The sequence below is a fragment of the Salmo trutta genome, chromosome 10 (genome assembly GCF_901001165.1).
Source record: "Salmo trutta chromosome 10, fSalTru1.1, whole genome shotgun sequence".
Classification (NCBI taxonomy): domain Eukaryota; kingdom Metazoa; phylum Chordata; class Actinopteri; order Salmoniformes; family Salmonidae; genus Salmo; species Salmo trutta.
In genome coordinates, this window is record NC_042966.1 from 30,633,574 (window position 1) to 30,652,162 (window position 18,589).

The following is an 18,589-nucleotide window of genomic DNA, read 5'->3' on the forward strand; positions in this document are numbered from 1 at the left end:
GATATCAAAACGATGAAATAACACATATGGAATCATGTAGTAACCAAATCAACTTATATTTTAGATTCCTGAAAGTAGCCACCCTTGGCCTTGATGAGAGCTTTGCACAATCTTGGCATTTTCTCAACCAGCTTCACCTGGAATGCTTTTCCAACAGTCTTGAAGGAGTTCCTACATATGATGAGCACTTGTTGGCTGCTTTTCCTTCACTCTGTGGTCCAACTCATCCCTAACCATCTCAATTGGGTTGAGGTTGGGTGATTGTGGAGGCCAGGTCATCTGATGCAGCACTCCATCACTCTCCTTCTTTGTCAAATAGCCCTTGCACAGCCTGGAAGTGTGTTGGGTCATTGTCCTGTTGAAAAACAAATGATAGTCCCACTAAGCGCAAACCAGATGAGATGGCGTATCGCTGCAGAATGCTGTGGTAGCCATGCTGGTTAGGTGTCCCTTGAATTCTAAATAAATCACTCACAGTGTCACCAGCAAAGCACCCCCACACCATCACCTTTCCTCCTCCATGCTTCACAGTGGGAACCACACATGCGGAGAGCATCCGTTCACCTACACTGCGTCTCACAAAGACACGGCAGTTGGAACCAAAATTCTCAAATTTGGACTCGTGTTTCTTGGACCAAGCAAGTCTCTTCTTATTATTGGTGTCTTTGCAGCAATTCGATAATGAAGGCCTGATTCACGCAGTCTACTCTGAACAGTTGATGTTGAGACGTGTCTGTTATTGAACTGTGTGAAGCATTTATTTGGGCTGCAATTTCTAAGGCTGGTAACTAATGAACTTGTCTTCTGCAGCAGAGGTAACTCTGGGTCTTCCTTTCCTGTGGCGGTCCTCATGAGAGCCAGTTTCATCATAGCGCTTGATGGTTATTGCAACTGCACTTGAAAAACTCTCAAAGTTTTAGAAATTTTCCAGATTGACTGATCTTCATGTCTTAAAGTAATGATGGACTGTAATTTCTCTTTGCTTAATTGAGCTGTTCTTTCTGTATACCACCCCTACCTCACAACACAATTGATTGGCTCAAAAGTATTAAGAAGGAAATACATTCCACAAATTAACTTTTAACAAGGCACACCTGTTAATTGAAATGCATTCCAGGTGACTACCTTACCTCATGAAGCTGGTTGAGAGAATGCCAAGAGTGTGCGAAGCTGTCATCAAGGCAAAGGGTGGCTACTTTGAAGAATCTCAAATATAAATTATATTTTGATTTGTTTAACACTTTTTTGGTTACTACATGATTCCATATGTGTTATTTCATAGTTTTGATGTCTTCACTATTATTCTACAAAGTAGAAAATAGTAAGAAATAAAGAAAAACCCTTGAATGAGTAGGTGTGTCCAAACATTTGACTGGTACTGTATGTCTTATTCACAGCAAAGGGGCATCCTTGGAGACTCTCAAACTCTAATCATCTCTCTCTCCCTCTACCTACTAATAGTTCCCCTCCTCTCTATACCTCAGATAGGAGGGAGGAAGAGGAGGGAGAGAGATGATATTCCGATGAGTCCGGTCATGAGTGAGTGGTTTAATGAGCCAAATGGTTAGCAGGAGAAGACAGCCATTTTGCAGTGCAGTTTAGGAGGCCTATACTTTCACTCACAGGAGGCTGCTGAGGGGAGGACAGCTCATAATAATGTCTGGAATGGAATAAATGGAATAGTATTAACCACATGGATACCAAGTGTTTGGTGAGTCTCATACCATTCCACTGATTCTGTTCCAGCCATTACTATGAGCCCGTCCTCCCCAAATAAGGTGCCACCAACCTCCTTTGCCATCACTGTAGCTATGCCCCTCATTCCCTCATTCTCTCTCTCTGTCTCTCGCTCTCTGGCTCTCGTTCTTTCTCTTTCCTCCACCTCTTTTTCTTTCTTTCTTTCTTTCTTTCTTTCTGTGATGATGTGAACATATCCTCTCTTAAGCCTGATCATTTCCCCCTGGTTGTGCTAAATGTGTATTTTATGTGTTTATTTGTGTTTATGGCCCTGTTTTCTACCACCATTTAATTTTAACCAGTTAATTGCCTTTCATTGAATGTGTGTGAGCAACATTTGAATGTCAGCACAGGTTGGCTAATTGCTAATTGTAGGCTCCTCCAAACTAATTGACCTAGTGAGCTACATGTGTTTAATGTTGGTGGGCGAGTGCAAGAGGCAGATAGAGATTAGCAAGGACCAGACCAGACCAATGAAGATGTTTATTTTATACTTGGTCTTAGTCTTTTAATCCTTGTTTTTACTATTTTAACGCTGCCATGTTTTGTATTCATTTATTTATTGAAAATAAATGTCATATTTTTGAAGAAACTATTCCTGACTGTTAGTGAAAACCTTTTCATGTGAAGGGCATCAGTCAGCTTTTCTATCTCTCACTCTTCATCCTCATCCCCAACATATATATTTAGTATTCATATTCTGTTGTTTTCTTTCTTGGAGTTGGTAACTTATGCCCTGCTATTAAATAGTCCAACTGACAGACTCCTCCTTCAGTACCATGCAGCAAAGATTGTCCACTATACACACACAGGGACACACACACAGAAGCAGGGAGGTGGTGTCTCCTCTCTCTCCTTTGACAAAGCATCCCAAATCTGCAGCGTGTGTAATGAACGGCTTAAAGCCCTTCTCTTTTAATGCAGCCTTTGATGTCAATTATATTCACATTTCATTCTGATGCCTTCCTCCCCTCAATTCTCCTTTCTCCACCACCACTAAATCCCACACCTGCTTCTTTTTTCCTCCACAGGACAGTGCACAGCGGGGTAAAGTAAGGATAGTGAGAGAAGGGATCTACGTTCATAACCTGAATGTAAATTGACATCCTGAGAGAAGTGTTCACACACCCACCAAACAACTTGGAGTCCAGCAGAATATAGAAATAAACACGGCCAGCAAACCAGTCAGCACTACGCTACAGAGACCTTTCAACAAACTAGTCAGCACTACGCTACAGAGACCTTTCAACAAACTAGTCAGCACTACAATACAGAGACCTTTCAACAAACTAGTCAGCACTACGCTACAGAGACCTTTCAACAAACTAGTCAGCACTACGCTACAGAGACCTTTCAACAAACTAGTCAGCACTACGCTACAGAGACCTTTCAACAAACTAGTCAGCACTACGCTACAGAGACCTTCCAACAAACTAGTCAGCACTACGCTACAGAGACATTTCAACAAACCAGTCAGCACTACGCTACAGAGACCTTTCAACAAACTAGTCAGCACTACGCTACAGAGACCTTTCAACAAACTAGTCAGCACTACGCTACAGAGACCTTCCAACAAACTAGTCAGCACTACGCTACAGAGACATTTCAACAAACCAGTCAGCACTACGCTACAGAGACCTTTCAACAAACTAGTCAGCACTACGCTACAGAGACCTTTCAACAAACTAGTCAGCACTACGCTACAGAGACCTTTCAACAAACTAGTCAGCACTACGCTACAGAGACCTTTCAACAAACTAGTCAGCACTACGCTACAGAGACCTTTCAACAAACTAGTCAGCACTACGCTACAGAGACCTTTCAACAAACTAGTCAGCACTACAATACAGAGACATTTCAACAAACTAGTCAGCACTACGCTACAGAGACCTTTCAACAAACTAGTCAGCACTACGCTACAGAGACCTTTCAACAAACTAGTCAGCACTACAATACAGAGACATTTCAACAAACTAGTCAGCACTACGCTACAGAGACCTTTCAACAAACTAGTCAGCACTACGCTACAGAGACCTTTCAACAAACTAGTCAGCACTACAATACAGAGACATTTCAACAAACTAGTCAGCACTACAATACAGAGACCTTTCAACAAATTAGTCAGCACTACGCTACAGAGACCTTTCAACAAACTAGTCAGCACTACAATACAGAGACCTTTCAACAAACTAGTCAGCACTACGCTACAGAGACCTTTCAACAAACTAGTCAGCACTACGCTACAGAGACCTTTCAACAAACTAGTCAGCACTACAATACAGAGACCTTTCAACAAACTAGTCAGCACTACAATACAGAGACCTTTGAACAAACTAGTCAGCACTACAATACAGAGACCTTTCAACAAACTAGTCAGCACTACAATACAGAGACCTTTCAACAAACTAGTCAGCACTACGCTACAGAGACCTTTCAACAAACTAGTCAGCACTACAATACAGAGACCTTTCAACAAACTAGTCAGCACTACAATACAGAGACCTTTCAACAAACAAGACTTTATTTTTACACAAGCATTGTCAGAACTATGTAAACAATCTTGATCTTGATCTCAATCCCAACCTCCAGCAACTAACCAATCAACCAATCAATTTAAACACGGGATGTGTCTATCACAGGAGTCACAAAACTCTTTACAAATAGCCATTCATCAAAACCAGAAACAGATGAAATACAGAACTATTTAAAAACCTGATGTCTTACCCCTCTCACAGGAGCGTCCCAGGTATCCCGTCCCTGAGCAGTCACAGACGTAACGGTTCCATCCCTCCCGGCAGACACCGTTATTCTGACATGGGTTTGACAGGCACTGCTTGGGCGGCTCTTTAGAGCAGGATGGTTTGACTCCGGCAGCCTTCTGAACCTCGGCCATGCGGCGGACATCTTTACTCTGGCCATCGATGAACAGGTCCCGGATGCAGCCCACGTAGCCATAGTTCAGGAGAGCCGTCCACACCTAAAGAAGTGGATTAAACATTGGTTAATAAAATGACTAACAGAAATTAAAGTGCACAAACTATTGTGTGATAATGTAACAGAAATGTATTGTTTGATCTTCTTTCAGAAACTCAACCGAAACGGGTATATACGCCCCTTTACAATACTGAAATCCAATCCTATCGTAACGTACTTCTGTGGGGAAGACCAGGCCTAGTTTATTCTCTGGTAGTCCTCCCAGGTACAGGTTATCATCCAGATCCAGGATCTCACTCTCTCCTGGGGCCGTGTAGGCCTGCCGCTGGGTGTTGATGGAGATGGTACCTGGGTGGAGACGGGGAGAGGGTTGGTGTAAGAATTTTGGGAGGATGAAGTGTTGAAGTGTAACACTTCGTTGGGGGATGGATTCAATTCCATTTCAATTCAGTTGATTCGTTATTATGGACAAGATGGATCCTGAATGTAACACACGCATCAATCAATAAACAACTGTTAATATACTGTATGTTATTCACATGTCAACGGAACTACAGCTGCAAAAACACCAATAAAAACCAGATGAATGAATAAATGGTTCAATACATATGGAGCAAGACGTTTAATTACAGGGTTGGGATATTCTTCTTCTGGAATGAACGTTAAACATACCTGGCTTCAAATACTACTCAAAATATTTAAAATACTTTCGCTCTAGCCAGGTTTGCACTTTTTCGACTCTCCTATTAATTCCATTAAGCCAAGCAAACTCAGTCAAGCACAGATAGTCTTTTTTTATAGTATTTGAACCCAGGTCTGTGGTTCATACAGCACGTAAGTCATATAGATGACTGCAAGCCGAGGCCAATTAGTAATCTGTGATCCCATAGAAGTAACTCTCCATTCTAGTCTCCTTGTACTTCCCCCCATTGTAAATCTCCTTTATCTATACAGCAGCGGTCATAAAAGAATAACAGAGGGGGTAAAGAAAGGAGAGAAAAATGGACGCCCCCTCACACCCTCTATCATTTTCAGAGCCGAACCAAACAACAAACCCCATCTTGGCCATCTTTTCAGAGTGATTAACGAACTGAAGCTTGATTCTCTCGCTCCTTTCTCTCTCTCGCTCTCGCCCTCTCTCTCGCTCTCTCTCGCCCTCACCCTCCCTCGCTCTCTCTCCATCTCCCTTTTTAGTTATCCCCTTTCCTTCTCTGTGTTTCTCTCTCCCTCTCTTTCTCTCTCCTGTGTTCCCATCTGTCTCTCTCTCTCCAACACATAAACCCGGTGGAGAGAGTTAGTGAATTTCCCTCTCCTTGATTTATCACTCTCATTCAGCTTTAATTCTGGATGTGGAGCGCGGTAAACAACGGCGGACATGACTGGACTGTAAGGGAGGGAGGGAGAGGGGGGAGTGAGGTTTGGGGGAAAGAGAAAGAGAAAGTAGAGAGAAATGTGATGGAGAGGTAAGGATATTTGTCTTCTCATAGTAGTAATTCACTTTTTGATTGACAAATGCACACTGTGGTAGATATCAACCAGCTAAGTTATATGGCCTCAATGCCTTAGGGAAAACCACTGGACCGTTACGTACGTGTGTGTGCGTGTGTGTGCATGCGTATATGTGTACGTGTGTACGTGCGTAACAGCATAGTGTTGATTTGTTCCTAATAGCCCGATTGTTTTGCTACTGAAAGATGTCCCAAACTACACATGGATTTTCACTGGGGCTGGCCGGAGTTTTGGGGAAACAACACACCAGTATAGGGTCTTATATTTCCTGAATGAACAAAAGGAAATAAGCAGTGACAATCCAAAACAGTCTCTCATAGAGCTTTGGAGCTCTATCATCCATTTCCCCACTGAGTCACTGTGCTGTTCTAACACCAATGTTAGCCAGCCCCACTGGCTGGGAGAAATATGGCCATTCCTATATTAGCTAGTAAGCTTAGCTTCCATTTTATCCCTGATTTGTAATACGCTACAGTATGTCTCTCGACTTTAGCCAAGGTGAGCAAGCTCCAGTCACAGCACCAGCTAAATTACCTAGGTATTACTTAGCATCCATTTTGCTACAGACTGGTCCAATTTCTATTGCCAAGTTAAGCCAGCCTCCGCCCCACTATTACCTAGCATCCATTTTACCTGAGTTGCTATGTTCTTTGCTACACAGGCTGGTTCTACTGTAGGTCTGCATCCAATGTGAGCCAGCCCCTGCCCCCAAGACCCTAGCAACTATTGCTTAAAAATAACCATCCAAAACAGTCACTCTATTATCTAGCTAGCATCTCTGGTGTGTTCTATATGCTACACCCTAAGCCCCAGCTAGCTACCCTCTCCATTACCTAGTGTCCATTTACCAAGGTGACAGCTAAGGAGGCTGGTCTGCACAGTGATTAACCTCCACACCCTAACACCTTCCAGCTCCTTCCACAGGCTCCCAACCCCAGGCATCTGTTTCCAGAACATCCCCTCTGACCGACCACACACACACACACAAACAAAAGGATGCTGGTCTGCACAGTGATTAACCTATTCCGTCTAACACCTTCCAGCTCCTTCCACATGGTCCCGACCTGGGCATCTGTCCCTAGAACCTCCCCTTTGACCACACACACACACACACACACACACACACACACACACACACACACACACACACACACCACCCCCTCTCCCTCCCTCTAGCCACAGCTGGTGTGCTGCTACCTGCGACCGAGCTTCCAAGCCTCAGGCACTTGGCAGGGCCACCCATCATGCAGCCAGACCTCCTCCCTTCATGTTAGGGCTAACGAGACCACTAACCACTACATCACACTCATTAACTGGGAAAAGGGAAGTTCATACTCTGGCACTCATATGGATAACCCTGTGTGTGTGTGTGTGTGTGTGTGTGTGTGTGTGTGTGTGTGTGTGTGTGTGTGTTTGGTTTTACTATCCTTGAGGGGACCATAAGTCCTCACAAGGATAGTAAAACAAGGACATTTCGGACAAGACGTGACATTTCACCAGGGGGTTAAGGGTTAGGTTTAGGATTAGGATTAGAGGTTTAGGGTTAGGTTTAGGGTTCGGGTTAGGGAAAAAAGGATTTTGAATGGGAATCAATTGTTTGGTCCCCACAAGGATAGTAAAACTAACGAGCATGTGTGGTGGACTGTACATTCATGTTTTATATGATTTAGCAGACACTCTTATCCAAAGCCACTTACAGGAGGATTGGGGTTAAGTGCCTTGCTCAAGGACGCAGACAGATTTTTCACCTAGTCAGTTTGGGGATTCAAACCAGTGAGCTTTTGGTTACAGGCCCAACAGTCTTAACCACTAGGCTACCTGCTGCCCCGCCCCAACTTGCCCTAACCCATCTGGACAAGAGGAATACCTATGTAAGAATGCTGTTCATCAACTACAGCTCAGCATTCAACACCATAGTACCCTCCAAACTCGTCATTAAGCTCGAGACCCTGGTTCTCGACCCCGCCCAGTGCAACTGGGTCCTGGACTTTCTGACGGGACGCCCCCAGGTGGTGAGTGTAGGAAACAACATCTCCACTCCGCTGATCCTCAACACTGGGGCCCCACAAGGATGCATTCTCAGCCCTCTCCTGTACTCCCTGTTCACCCATGACTGCGTGGCCATGCACGCCTCCAACTCAATCATCAAGTTTGCAGACAACACTACAGTGGTAGGCTTGATTACCAACAACGACGAGACGGCCTACAGTGTGTGATGTCAGGAAAATAACCTCACACTCAACGTCAACAAAACAAAGGAGATGATTTTGGACTTCAGCAAACAGCAGAGGGAGCACCACCCTATCCACATCGACGGGACAATAGTGGAGAAGGTGGAAAGCTTCAAGTGCCTCAGTGTACACATCACTGACAAACTGAAATGGTCCTCCTACACAGACAGCGTGGTGAAGAAGGCGCAACAGCGCCTCTTCAACCTCAGGAGTCTGAAGAAGTTTGGCTTGTCACCAAAACACTCACAAACTTTTACAGATGCACAATCGAGAGCATCCTGTCGGGCTGTATCACCGCCTGGTACGGCAACTGCTCCGCCCACAACCGTAAGGCTCTCCAGAGGGTAGTGAGGTCTGCACAACGCATCACTGGGAGCAAACTACCTGCCCTCCAGCAAACCTACACCACCCAATGTCACAGGAAGACCAAAAAGATCATCAAGGACAACAACCACCCGAGCCACTGCCTGTTCACCCCGCTATCATCCAGAAGGCGAGGTCAGTACAGGTGCATCAAAGCTGGGACCGAGAGACTGAAAAACAGCTTCTATCTCAAGGCTATCAGACTGTTACACAGCCATCACTAACATTGAGTGGCTGCTGCCAACATACTGACTCAAATCTCTAGCCACTTTAATAATAAAAAATTGGATGTAATAAATGTATCACTAGTCACTTTAAACAATGCCACTTTATATAATGTTTACATACCCTACATTACTCATCTCATATGTATATACTGTACTCTATACCATCTACTGCATCTTGCCTATGCTGCACAGCCATCGCTCATTCATATATTTATATGTACATATTCTTATTCATTCCTTTGTTGTTGTGATATTGTTAGATTACTTGTTAGATATTACTGCATGGTCAGAACTAGAAGCACAAGCATTTCACTACACTCTCATTAACATCTGCTAACCATGTGTATGTGACCAATACAATTTGATTTGATTTGATTTGACAGTGTGGCTTGAGGGAAGTCAATTAACGTGTTCCAAATGGCACCATAGGCCAATAGGGTTCTGGTCAAAAGTAGTTCACTATGAATGGAATAGGGTGCCAGTAATGGCACTTAGGCAATATGGAGCCAGTAATGGGATTCTCTACACAGCAGCATGTTGTCATTATCATTATGTTCGTAGTTTTAAGAAATTCTATTTGCTACATATCTCTCTGAGACAATATTTCTTCCTCCGCCCTCTAGGTTCTTCTTTTGTCTTATCTGTCATCATCTTCTCCTCCCTCATTCTTTTTCTCTTTACACAGCCATTATGTTCTTTATCTATCCTCCTCTTCCTGCTCCGCCTCCTCCTCCCTTCATTTCTCTGCCTTTTACTAAGACGTTTGCCTCCCTCCATCCCTTTTCACTATAAATAATTCCCAAGCAGTAGCTATAGGTAAATCTAACAGTGTTATCCTATTCATGTCATCGGCGTGTAGATATTACTAGCCACCTAAGGGGACTGTATAGTGCCATGTTGCCTTGTGACTTAAACATAGCTTGACTTTGTTTACACACTTACAGAAATGTGACAAGTGACAACAGGAAAGGGAGCACCACTCAGAGAAGACGTCTGAAAGATGCTGACATCTCCCGTCTAATCTTCCACTTACATCCATTTAGTCAGACAAACTCGCAGTACACTGTAGACAATACGCAATTCAGTGTTGTGCCCCCATCAGATGGACCTCTTTAAAAGTGGCGTATAATAAATGATACAGACAGATAGATCTACAGTTAGATATACAGTCACTCCATATGTATTGTAGTCAAGGCTCATCCTATATAACTACTGCTGTACTCACCTTTCCTCGTCATATACTGTCCATACTGTCTATACACCCCTTGACTTTTTCCACATGTTGTTGTGTTACAAAGTGGGATTAAATTGATTTAATAGTCTTTTTTTTTTTACAACGACCTACACAAAATACTCTAATGTCAAAGTGGAAGAAAAATCCTAAAGTTTGTAAAAATAAAACATGAATATATCTTGATTACATACTGTAAGTATTCAACCCCCTGAGTATTCAACCCCCTGAGTATTCAACCCCCTGAGTATTCAACCCCCTGAGTATTCAACCCCCTGAGTATTCAACCCCCTCAGTATTCAACCCCCTGAGTATTCAACCCCCTGAGTATTCAACCCCCTGAGTCAATACATGTTAGAATATGTTTTGGCAGGGATTACAGTTGTGAGTCTTTCTGGGTAAGTCTCTAAGAGCTTTGCACACCTGGATTGGACAAAATTTGAACATTATTCTTAATATAAATCTTAAATCTCTGTCAAGTTGATTGTTGATCATTGCTAGACAGACATTTTCAAGTCTTGCCATAGATTTTCAAGCCAATTTAAGTCAAAACTGTAACTAGGCCACTGAGGAACCTTCAATGTCATCTTAGTAAGCAACTCCAGTGCATATTTAGCCTTGTGTTTTAGGTTATTGTCCTGCTGAAAGGTAAAATCATCTCCCAGTGTCTGATGGAAAGCAGACTGAACCAGGTTTTCCTCTAGGATTTTGCCTGTGGCTCCAATCCGTTTCTTTTTTATCTTGAAAAACTCCTCAGTCCTTAACAATTACAAGCATACCCATAACATGATGCAACCACCACTATGCTTGAAAATATGGAGCGTGGTACTCAGTAATGTGCGGCATTGGATTTGCCTCAAGGTTATTGTCCTGCTGAAAGGTGAATTTGTCTCCCAGTGTCTGCTGGAAAGCAGACTGAACCAGGTTTTCCTCTAGGATTTTGCAACACCAAGCGGTGATGCAGCCAGTCAAGATGCTCTTAACGGTGCATCTGTAGAACTTTTTGAGGATCTCAAGGCCCATGACAAATCCTTTCAGCCTCCTGAGGGGAAGAGGCATTGTCATGCCCTTCACGATTGTGTTAATGTGTGTGGACCATGGTAGATGCTTAGTGATGTGGACACCAAGGAACTTGAAGCACTCGACCTGTTCCACAACAGCCCCGTCGATGTGGATGGGGTCATGCTAGGCCTTCCATTTCCTGTAGTCCACGATCAGCTCCTTTGTCTTGCTGACGTTGAGGGAGAAGTTGTTGTCCTGGCACCGCACTGCCAGCTCTTTGCATCATCATTGAAGGCTGTCTCATTGTATTCAGTGATCAGGCCTACCACCGTCATGTTGTCTACAAACTTATTGATGGTGTTGGAGTCATGCGCTGCCATTCAGTCATGGGTGAACAGGGAGTACAGGAGGGGACTAAGCACGCAGGTGGCATCCCACAGTCTGTTAAAACTTCTTACATCTACACGTTCCGCTAGCGGAACGTCTGCTCCAATATCCAATGATGGGCGGGGCGCGAAATTCAAACTCCTCTAAATCCGAAAACTTACACTTTTCAAACATATGACTATGTTACAGCTATTTAAAGACAAGACTCTCCTTTATCTAACCAAACTGTCCGATTTCAAAAAGGCTTTACAGCGAAAGCAAAACATTAGATTATGTCAGCAGAGTACCCAGCCAGGAATAATCACACAGCCATTTTTCAAGCTAGCATATCATGTCACATAAACCCAAACCATATCTAAATGCAGCACTAACCTTTGATGATCTTCATCAGATGACACACCTAGGACATTGTGTTATACAATACATGCATGTCTGTTCAATCAAGTTCATATTTATATCAAAAACCAGCTTTTTACATTAGCATGTGACGTTCAGAACTAGCATTCCCACCGAACACTTCCGGTGATTTTACTAAATTACTCACGATAAACGTTCACAAAAAGCATAACAATTATTTTAAGAATTATAGATACAGAACTCCTCTATGCACTCGATATGTCCGATTTTAAAATAGCTTTTCGGATGAAGCACATTTTGCAATAATGTAAGTACATAGCCCGGCGTTACAGGGCTAGCTATTTAGACACCCACCCAGTGTAGCCTTCACCAAAATCACATTTCCTATAAGAAAAATGTTCTTACCTTGCTTGTTCTTCATCAGAATACACTGCCAGGACTTCTACTTCAATAACAAATGTAGGTTTGGTCCCAAATAATCCATCGTTATATCCAAACAGCGACGTTTTGTTCGTGCGTTCTAGACACTATCCCAACGCTAAATCTCGGCCACGAGCATGACGCAAAATATGACAAAAAATTTCGAAATATTCCATTACCGTACTTCGAAGCATGTCAACCGCTGTTTAAAACCAATATTTATGCAATTTATCTCGTAGAGAAGCGATAATATTCCGACCGGGAATCTGCCTGTCTGTAAACTGAGGAAAAAAACAAAAGCCGGGGGCGGGGCGTGTCACGCGCCTAAGGCTTAGTCCATTGACTGACCACTCAGCATTTGCTCTCGTGTGCTTCAGCCAGGGCTTTGAATGACATCATTCCTGTTTTTCCCGGGCTGTGAGACTCCATTGTTGACGTGAGAAGTGTCACGTGAGAGCAGAGATCCTTTGTAAACGACAGAGATAATAAAGAAGGGCAAGAAATGTTCAGACAGGGTACTTCCTGAACAGAAGCATCTCAGGTTTTTGCCTGCCATAGGAGTTCTGTTATACTCACAGACACCATTCAAACAGTTTCAGAAACTTTGGAGTGTTTTCTCTCCAAAGCTAATAATTATATGCATATTCCAGTTTCTGGGCAGGACTAATAATCAGATTAAATCGGGTACGTTTTTTATCCAGCCGTGAAATTACTGCCCCCTAGATGTAACAGGTTTTAAGTCATGGCATCCCACAGTCTGTTAAGTCATGGCATCCCACAGTCTGTTAAGTCATGGCATCCCACAGTCTGTTAAGTCATGGCATCCCACAGTCTGTTAAGTCATGGCATCCCACAGTCTGTTAAGTCATGGCATCCCACAGTCTGTTAAGTCATGGCATCCCACAGTCTGTTGAGTCATGGCATCCCACAGTCTGTTAAGTCATGGCATCCCACAGTCTGTTGAGTCATGGCATCCCACAGTCTGTTGAGTCATGGCATCCCACAGTCTGTTGAGTCATGGCATCCCACAGTCTGTTGAGTCATGGCATCCCACAGTCTGTTGAGTCATGGCATCCCACAGTCTGTTGAGTCATGGCATCCCACAGTCTGTTAAGTCATGGCATCCCACAGTCTGTTGAGTCATGGCATCCCACAGTCTGTTAAGTCATGGCATCCCACAGTCTGTTAAGTCATGGCATCCCACAGTATGTTAAGTCATGGCATCCCACAGTCTGTTAAGTCATGGCATCCCACAGTCTGTTAAGTCATGGCATCCCACAGTCTGTTAAGTCATGGCATCCCACAGTCTGTTAAGTCATGGCATCCCACAGTCTGTTAAGTCATGGCATCCCACAGTCTGTTAAGTCATGGCATCCCACAGTCTGTTAAGTCATGGCATCCCACAGTATGTTAAGTCATGGCATCCCACAGTCTGTTAAGTCATGGCATCCCACAGTCTGTTAAGTCATGGCATCCCACAGTCTGTTAAGTCATGGCATCCCACAGTCTGTTAAGTCATGGCATCCCACAGTCTGTTAAGTCATGGCATCCCACAGTCTGTTAAGTCATGGCATCCCACAGTCTGTTAAGTCATGGCATCCCACAGTCTGTTAAGTAATGGCATCCCACAGTCTGTTGAGTCATGGCATCCCACAGTCTGTTAAGTCATGGCATCCCACAGTCTGTTGAGTCATGGCATCCCACAGTCTGTTGAGTCATGGCATCCCACAGTCTGTTAAGTCATGGCATCCCACAGTCTGTTGACAGATGCTACGATACTAGTTATGATACGATTGTCTGTTAACCTGAGATTAAAACATTTCTGATATTCTTGCTTGAATGGCAAACAGAATTGTATTGGTCGCCTACACATATTTTGCAGATGTTATCGCAGGTGTAGTGAAATGTTTATGTTCCTAGCTACAACAGTGAAGTAATACCTAACAATACAAAACTATACATGCAAATCCCAAAAATGTATACAAAAAATAAATTTGAAATATAGAAATATTAGAACGAGCAATGTCAGATTCTGGAATAGAAATACAGTGTAAGAAAACTGTAAATCATAATTCAGATGCATGATTGGTCATGTTATTCATGGAACATTTTACCCCCCTATTCTCTTTTAGAATTTTCTCCAGCCTGGGTTACCGTCAGATGACTCCCCTGAAGTTAGTGTGTCGTAGAGCAGAACAACCAATACCTTGTAGCTCTAACGGATCTGTCACGTCCTGACCAGCAGAGGGAGTAATTGTATTAGTTTTGGTCAGGACGTGGCAGAGGGTTTGTGTTTTCTATGTTTTCTACGTTCTGTCTAGTTTAGTTTTTCTATGTTTAGGTTTGGGTGTTGGACTCTCAATTGGAGGCAGGTGTTGCTAGTTGCCTCTGATTGAGAGTCCTATATATAGGTGTGTGTTTGGTTTGGGTTTTTGTGGGTAGTTGTATTTGCACTGCGTTATGTTAGCCTGCAAATCTGTTAGCTGTCGTTCCTGTTTCTTGTTTTTTCCGTTACTCACTTTATATAATTTATTAAAGTATGAGTATTCCGGTACCCGCTGCGCCTTGGTCTCATCTCTTCAACGACACTTGTGACAGGATCGGTCTGGACAGTCAGTTTTGTGAGAAGATCTCTTTGAAATGAGGACGTCAGCGAATTCAGACGACTCCCGTAAAGCTTGGAGATGTCGTAGAGCCAAACAACCGACAATGTTGTGTTAGTGAGAGTGTCATCTTAGGAGTTTGTAGCTCACACGGCTCGGGTTTTACAAACAATTTCGTGACGACTTTCTTGCCCGGATCCTCTCATGTGTAGAAAAAGGGCGCTTTTGCAAGCCTCATGTTATGGAGTAGGCACAACCTTTATATCGGCAGAAACAGGGGATTGAGCTGCAGCTAGTACAAGAAACGTCAAGTCTCTAGCATAAACACACAGGGACATATTCAAAATGACATCATCGTGTGACGTATGTCAATTGACTCTAGGGGGTTTTAAAGGGATAGTTCCCTTAAACTATATTTTAGAATGTTGTTCATTAGTCCACTGTTGACACAATCCCGTAAATAGTTTTCAAGAGCATTTACAGTACAGAACAAAAATTGCTTTTTCTCGTCTCTCAAGTATTAGACTGTCAGAATCCATTTACGGACTCACACTGCTTCCAAATCCCCTTCCTCTCTCCCTTCCTCCCTGAGGAAGAGGATGGAAGGAATGAGGTAATACTTTCCATGTGTGTGTGTGTGTGTGTGTGCCTGCGTGCGTGTGTGTGATCTGTGAGGAAGAGCATGGAAGGAATAAGGTTGCACTTTCCTTGAACTGTGTGTCATATAACAGTGTCTTAATATTGTGAAAAACATGACGATAACAAAAATAATTTGTTACAGCTTAATGATGACTCACTCTCTCGTGGGAGTCTGTGTTTACTGGTGAATGTATTTACAGGTAGTATTATTTCAGATTATTTATTTATTTTTACTTTCATTTGTTATGGAACTGTCAGGACGCACCTTTCAAGAAAAGTGCCACCAAAAAAGAGGCTGCATTCCAAATGGACCTATGGGCCCTGGTTTAAAAGTAGTGCACTATATAGGGAATACAGTGGCCTTTTGGGACACAGACAAAGTGATCCTGAGGCTTTCAGATTGATCTCTCATGGTGTATTTCCATACAGGATTTACCCCAGTGTTTTACCCAAAGGCTCAGGCTTTTCTATTTCCATCTACATGGCCGGCACCAATGTCTCACTGGGCCATGGATCCAGTGTACCTGCTCCAATATACCACGGCTAAAGGCTGAATCCAGGCACTCCGCGTTGTGCCGTGCGTAGAACAGCCCTTAGCCGTGGTATATTGGCCATATACCACACCCCCTTTACAGCCGAAAAGCAGCAAAAGTGCAGTAATAACATCATCAATAATTCACCGTTATCATCATCCGTCTATGGCGACTGAGTGAAGCATGCACTGGCAATGGATGATGGAGCTACAGCTTTTCTGCTACATCATAACAGTGTCATAATTGTCAGGATCAAAAGAAAGTCTGTGCAGTGAAGTCATCATTAATCCACCATTGTCGCCATCTCTCTGTAACACAAAACTCTAACTGAAGTAGCACCATGGCGACTGATCAAGGCGGAAGCCTTTATGGGCTGGCTGGGCTGCTTTTGTTGCACTGTTGTTGGTGAGAGACACGTTTCTGCGGTGTGTGAGTGTGTGCGTATTAATAAAACATGGGAACAGCCAGATGAAAATCCCAGCACGGTGCCATATGCAGCGTCGTGACTCACTCACTCCTGGGACCAACTGTGCTTTGTTGGCTGATGCCCTGTGGATTAATTTATTATTAAATTCTTCAAACATTACTTTCATTTGATTAATTATTGAAAGGTAGGGTCATTGCCAAAGAAAGGGCTCTGCGGTTGGGGGTGGGAGGGGGAACAACTCTGCACTTTGACAACAGGCAGGGCTTGATAACTTGGCCCTAGATCTGTGTATGCCATCTTGTGACAATGGCCATAGGTGATGGAAAGACCAGGGATAAAAGATCTGGGATCAGGCTTCGTGTTAAAAGAGTGTTCAGCATGTTTTTTTATTTAACCAGGCAAGCCAGTTCAGAACAAATTCTAATTTACAATGACGACCTACACCGGCCAAACCTGGGCCAATTGTTCGCCACCCTATGGGACTCCCAATCACGGCCAGATGTGATGCAGCCTGGATTCAAACCAGGTACTGCAGCGACGCCTCTTACACTGAGATGAAGTGTCTTAGACCACAGCGCCACACGGGAGCCCACCTACCATTAAACTCTGTTCTAAGGACTGTACGGTGTCTGTCTGACTGCGTCTGAAACCGGAAACCAGGTAGACTATAGGGAAGCGTGACAAGCATAGCAATAACATGAGACTGGCATCCAACTGACATCCTTGTATCCACTTGATCAAGTCGCCGTCACAAACAGGAATAGTGGGAATATGTCTCTTGATATGTTTTAACTCTGAAGTTTTTAACTTTCTTCTCTAGCAGTGAAAAAAACATTTCCCAGTTTCTAGCCTCCAGGTTTGCTTGCTGTGTACAACAGATGATGGTAATCAACACTCCTGTGGTAACAAACTGTATACTATTTAGTTTGAGACTGAAATATATATATATATATATATATATATATATATATATATATATTATTTTTTTAGGCAAGAATGCATATGAGGTCTAATCTTCAAAGGTTTGGTTTAGGATTAACAAAGCCTGACTTACTCTAATTACAAACACAGTATTACGTATTGCCCTAGCGACAGTGCCTGACTTAATATAGACTATAAAAAAACAATTAAGTATGTGGGGTCCGCTTCAAATTAGTGGATTTGGCTATTTCAGCCACACAGGTTTGCTGACAGGTGTATAACATCGAGCACACAGCCATGAAATCTCCATAGACAAACATTGGCAGTAGAATGACCTTACTGAAGAGCTCAGTGACTTTCAACGTGACACCGTCATAGGATGTCACCTTTCCAACATGTCAGCTCGTCAAAAGTCTGGCCTACTAGAGCTGTCCTGGTCAACTGTAACGCTGTTATTGTGAAGTGGTAACGTCTAGGAGCAACAACACCTCAGCCAAGAAGTGGTGGGCCACACAAGCTCACAGAACGGGACCGCTGAGTGCTGAAGCACGTAGCACGTAAAAACAGTCTGTCCTCGGTTGCAACACTGCCTACCGAATTCCAAACTGCCTCTGGAAGCAATGTCAGCACAATAACTGTTCGTCAGGAGCTTCATGAAATGGTTTTCCATGGCTAAGCAGCAGCACACAAGGCTAAGATCACCATGCACAATGCAAAGCGTCGGGTGGAGTGGTGTAAAGCTTGTCGCCATTGGACTCTGGAGCAGTGGAAACGCCTTCTCTGGAGTGATGAATCACACTTCACCATCTGGCAGTCCGATGGACGAATCTGGGTTTGGTGGATACCAGGAGAACGCTACCTGCCCGAATGCATAATGGTATCTGTAAAGTTTGGTGGAGGAGGAATAATGGTCTGGGGCTGTTTTTCATGGTTTGGGCTAGGCCCCTAAGTTCCAGTGAAGGGAAATCTTAACTCTACAGCATACAATGACATTCTAGACAATTCTGTTCTTCCAAATTTGTGGCAACAGTTTGGGGAAGGCCCTTTCCTGTTTCAGCATGACAATGC

General features: G+C 43.5%; 1 protein-coding gene across 20 annotated transcripts in view; it reads right to left on the reverse strand.

The window, feature by feature from the left end:
• The window catches only part of LOC115201553 (neurexin-1a), a 539,338-nt gene that overhangs the window by 317,200 nt on the left and 203,549 nt on the right, over positions 1 to 18,589 (reverse strand). For all 20 annotated transcript variants that reach the window (XM_029765293.1, XM_029765279.1, XM_029765275.1 and 17 more), the window contains 2 exons: positions 4,889 to 5,019; positions 4,462 to 4,714 (listed from right to left, as the gene is read on the reverse strand). In XM_029765293.1, coding sequence (XP_029621153.1) covers positions 4,462 to 4,714; positions 4,889 to 5,019 — 384 coding nt within the window. The remainder of the gene's footprint in view (positions 1 to 4,461; positions 4,715 to 4,888; positions 5,020 to 18,589) is intronic.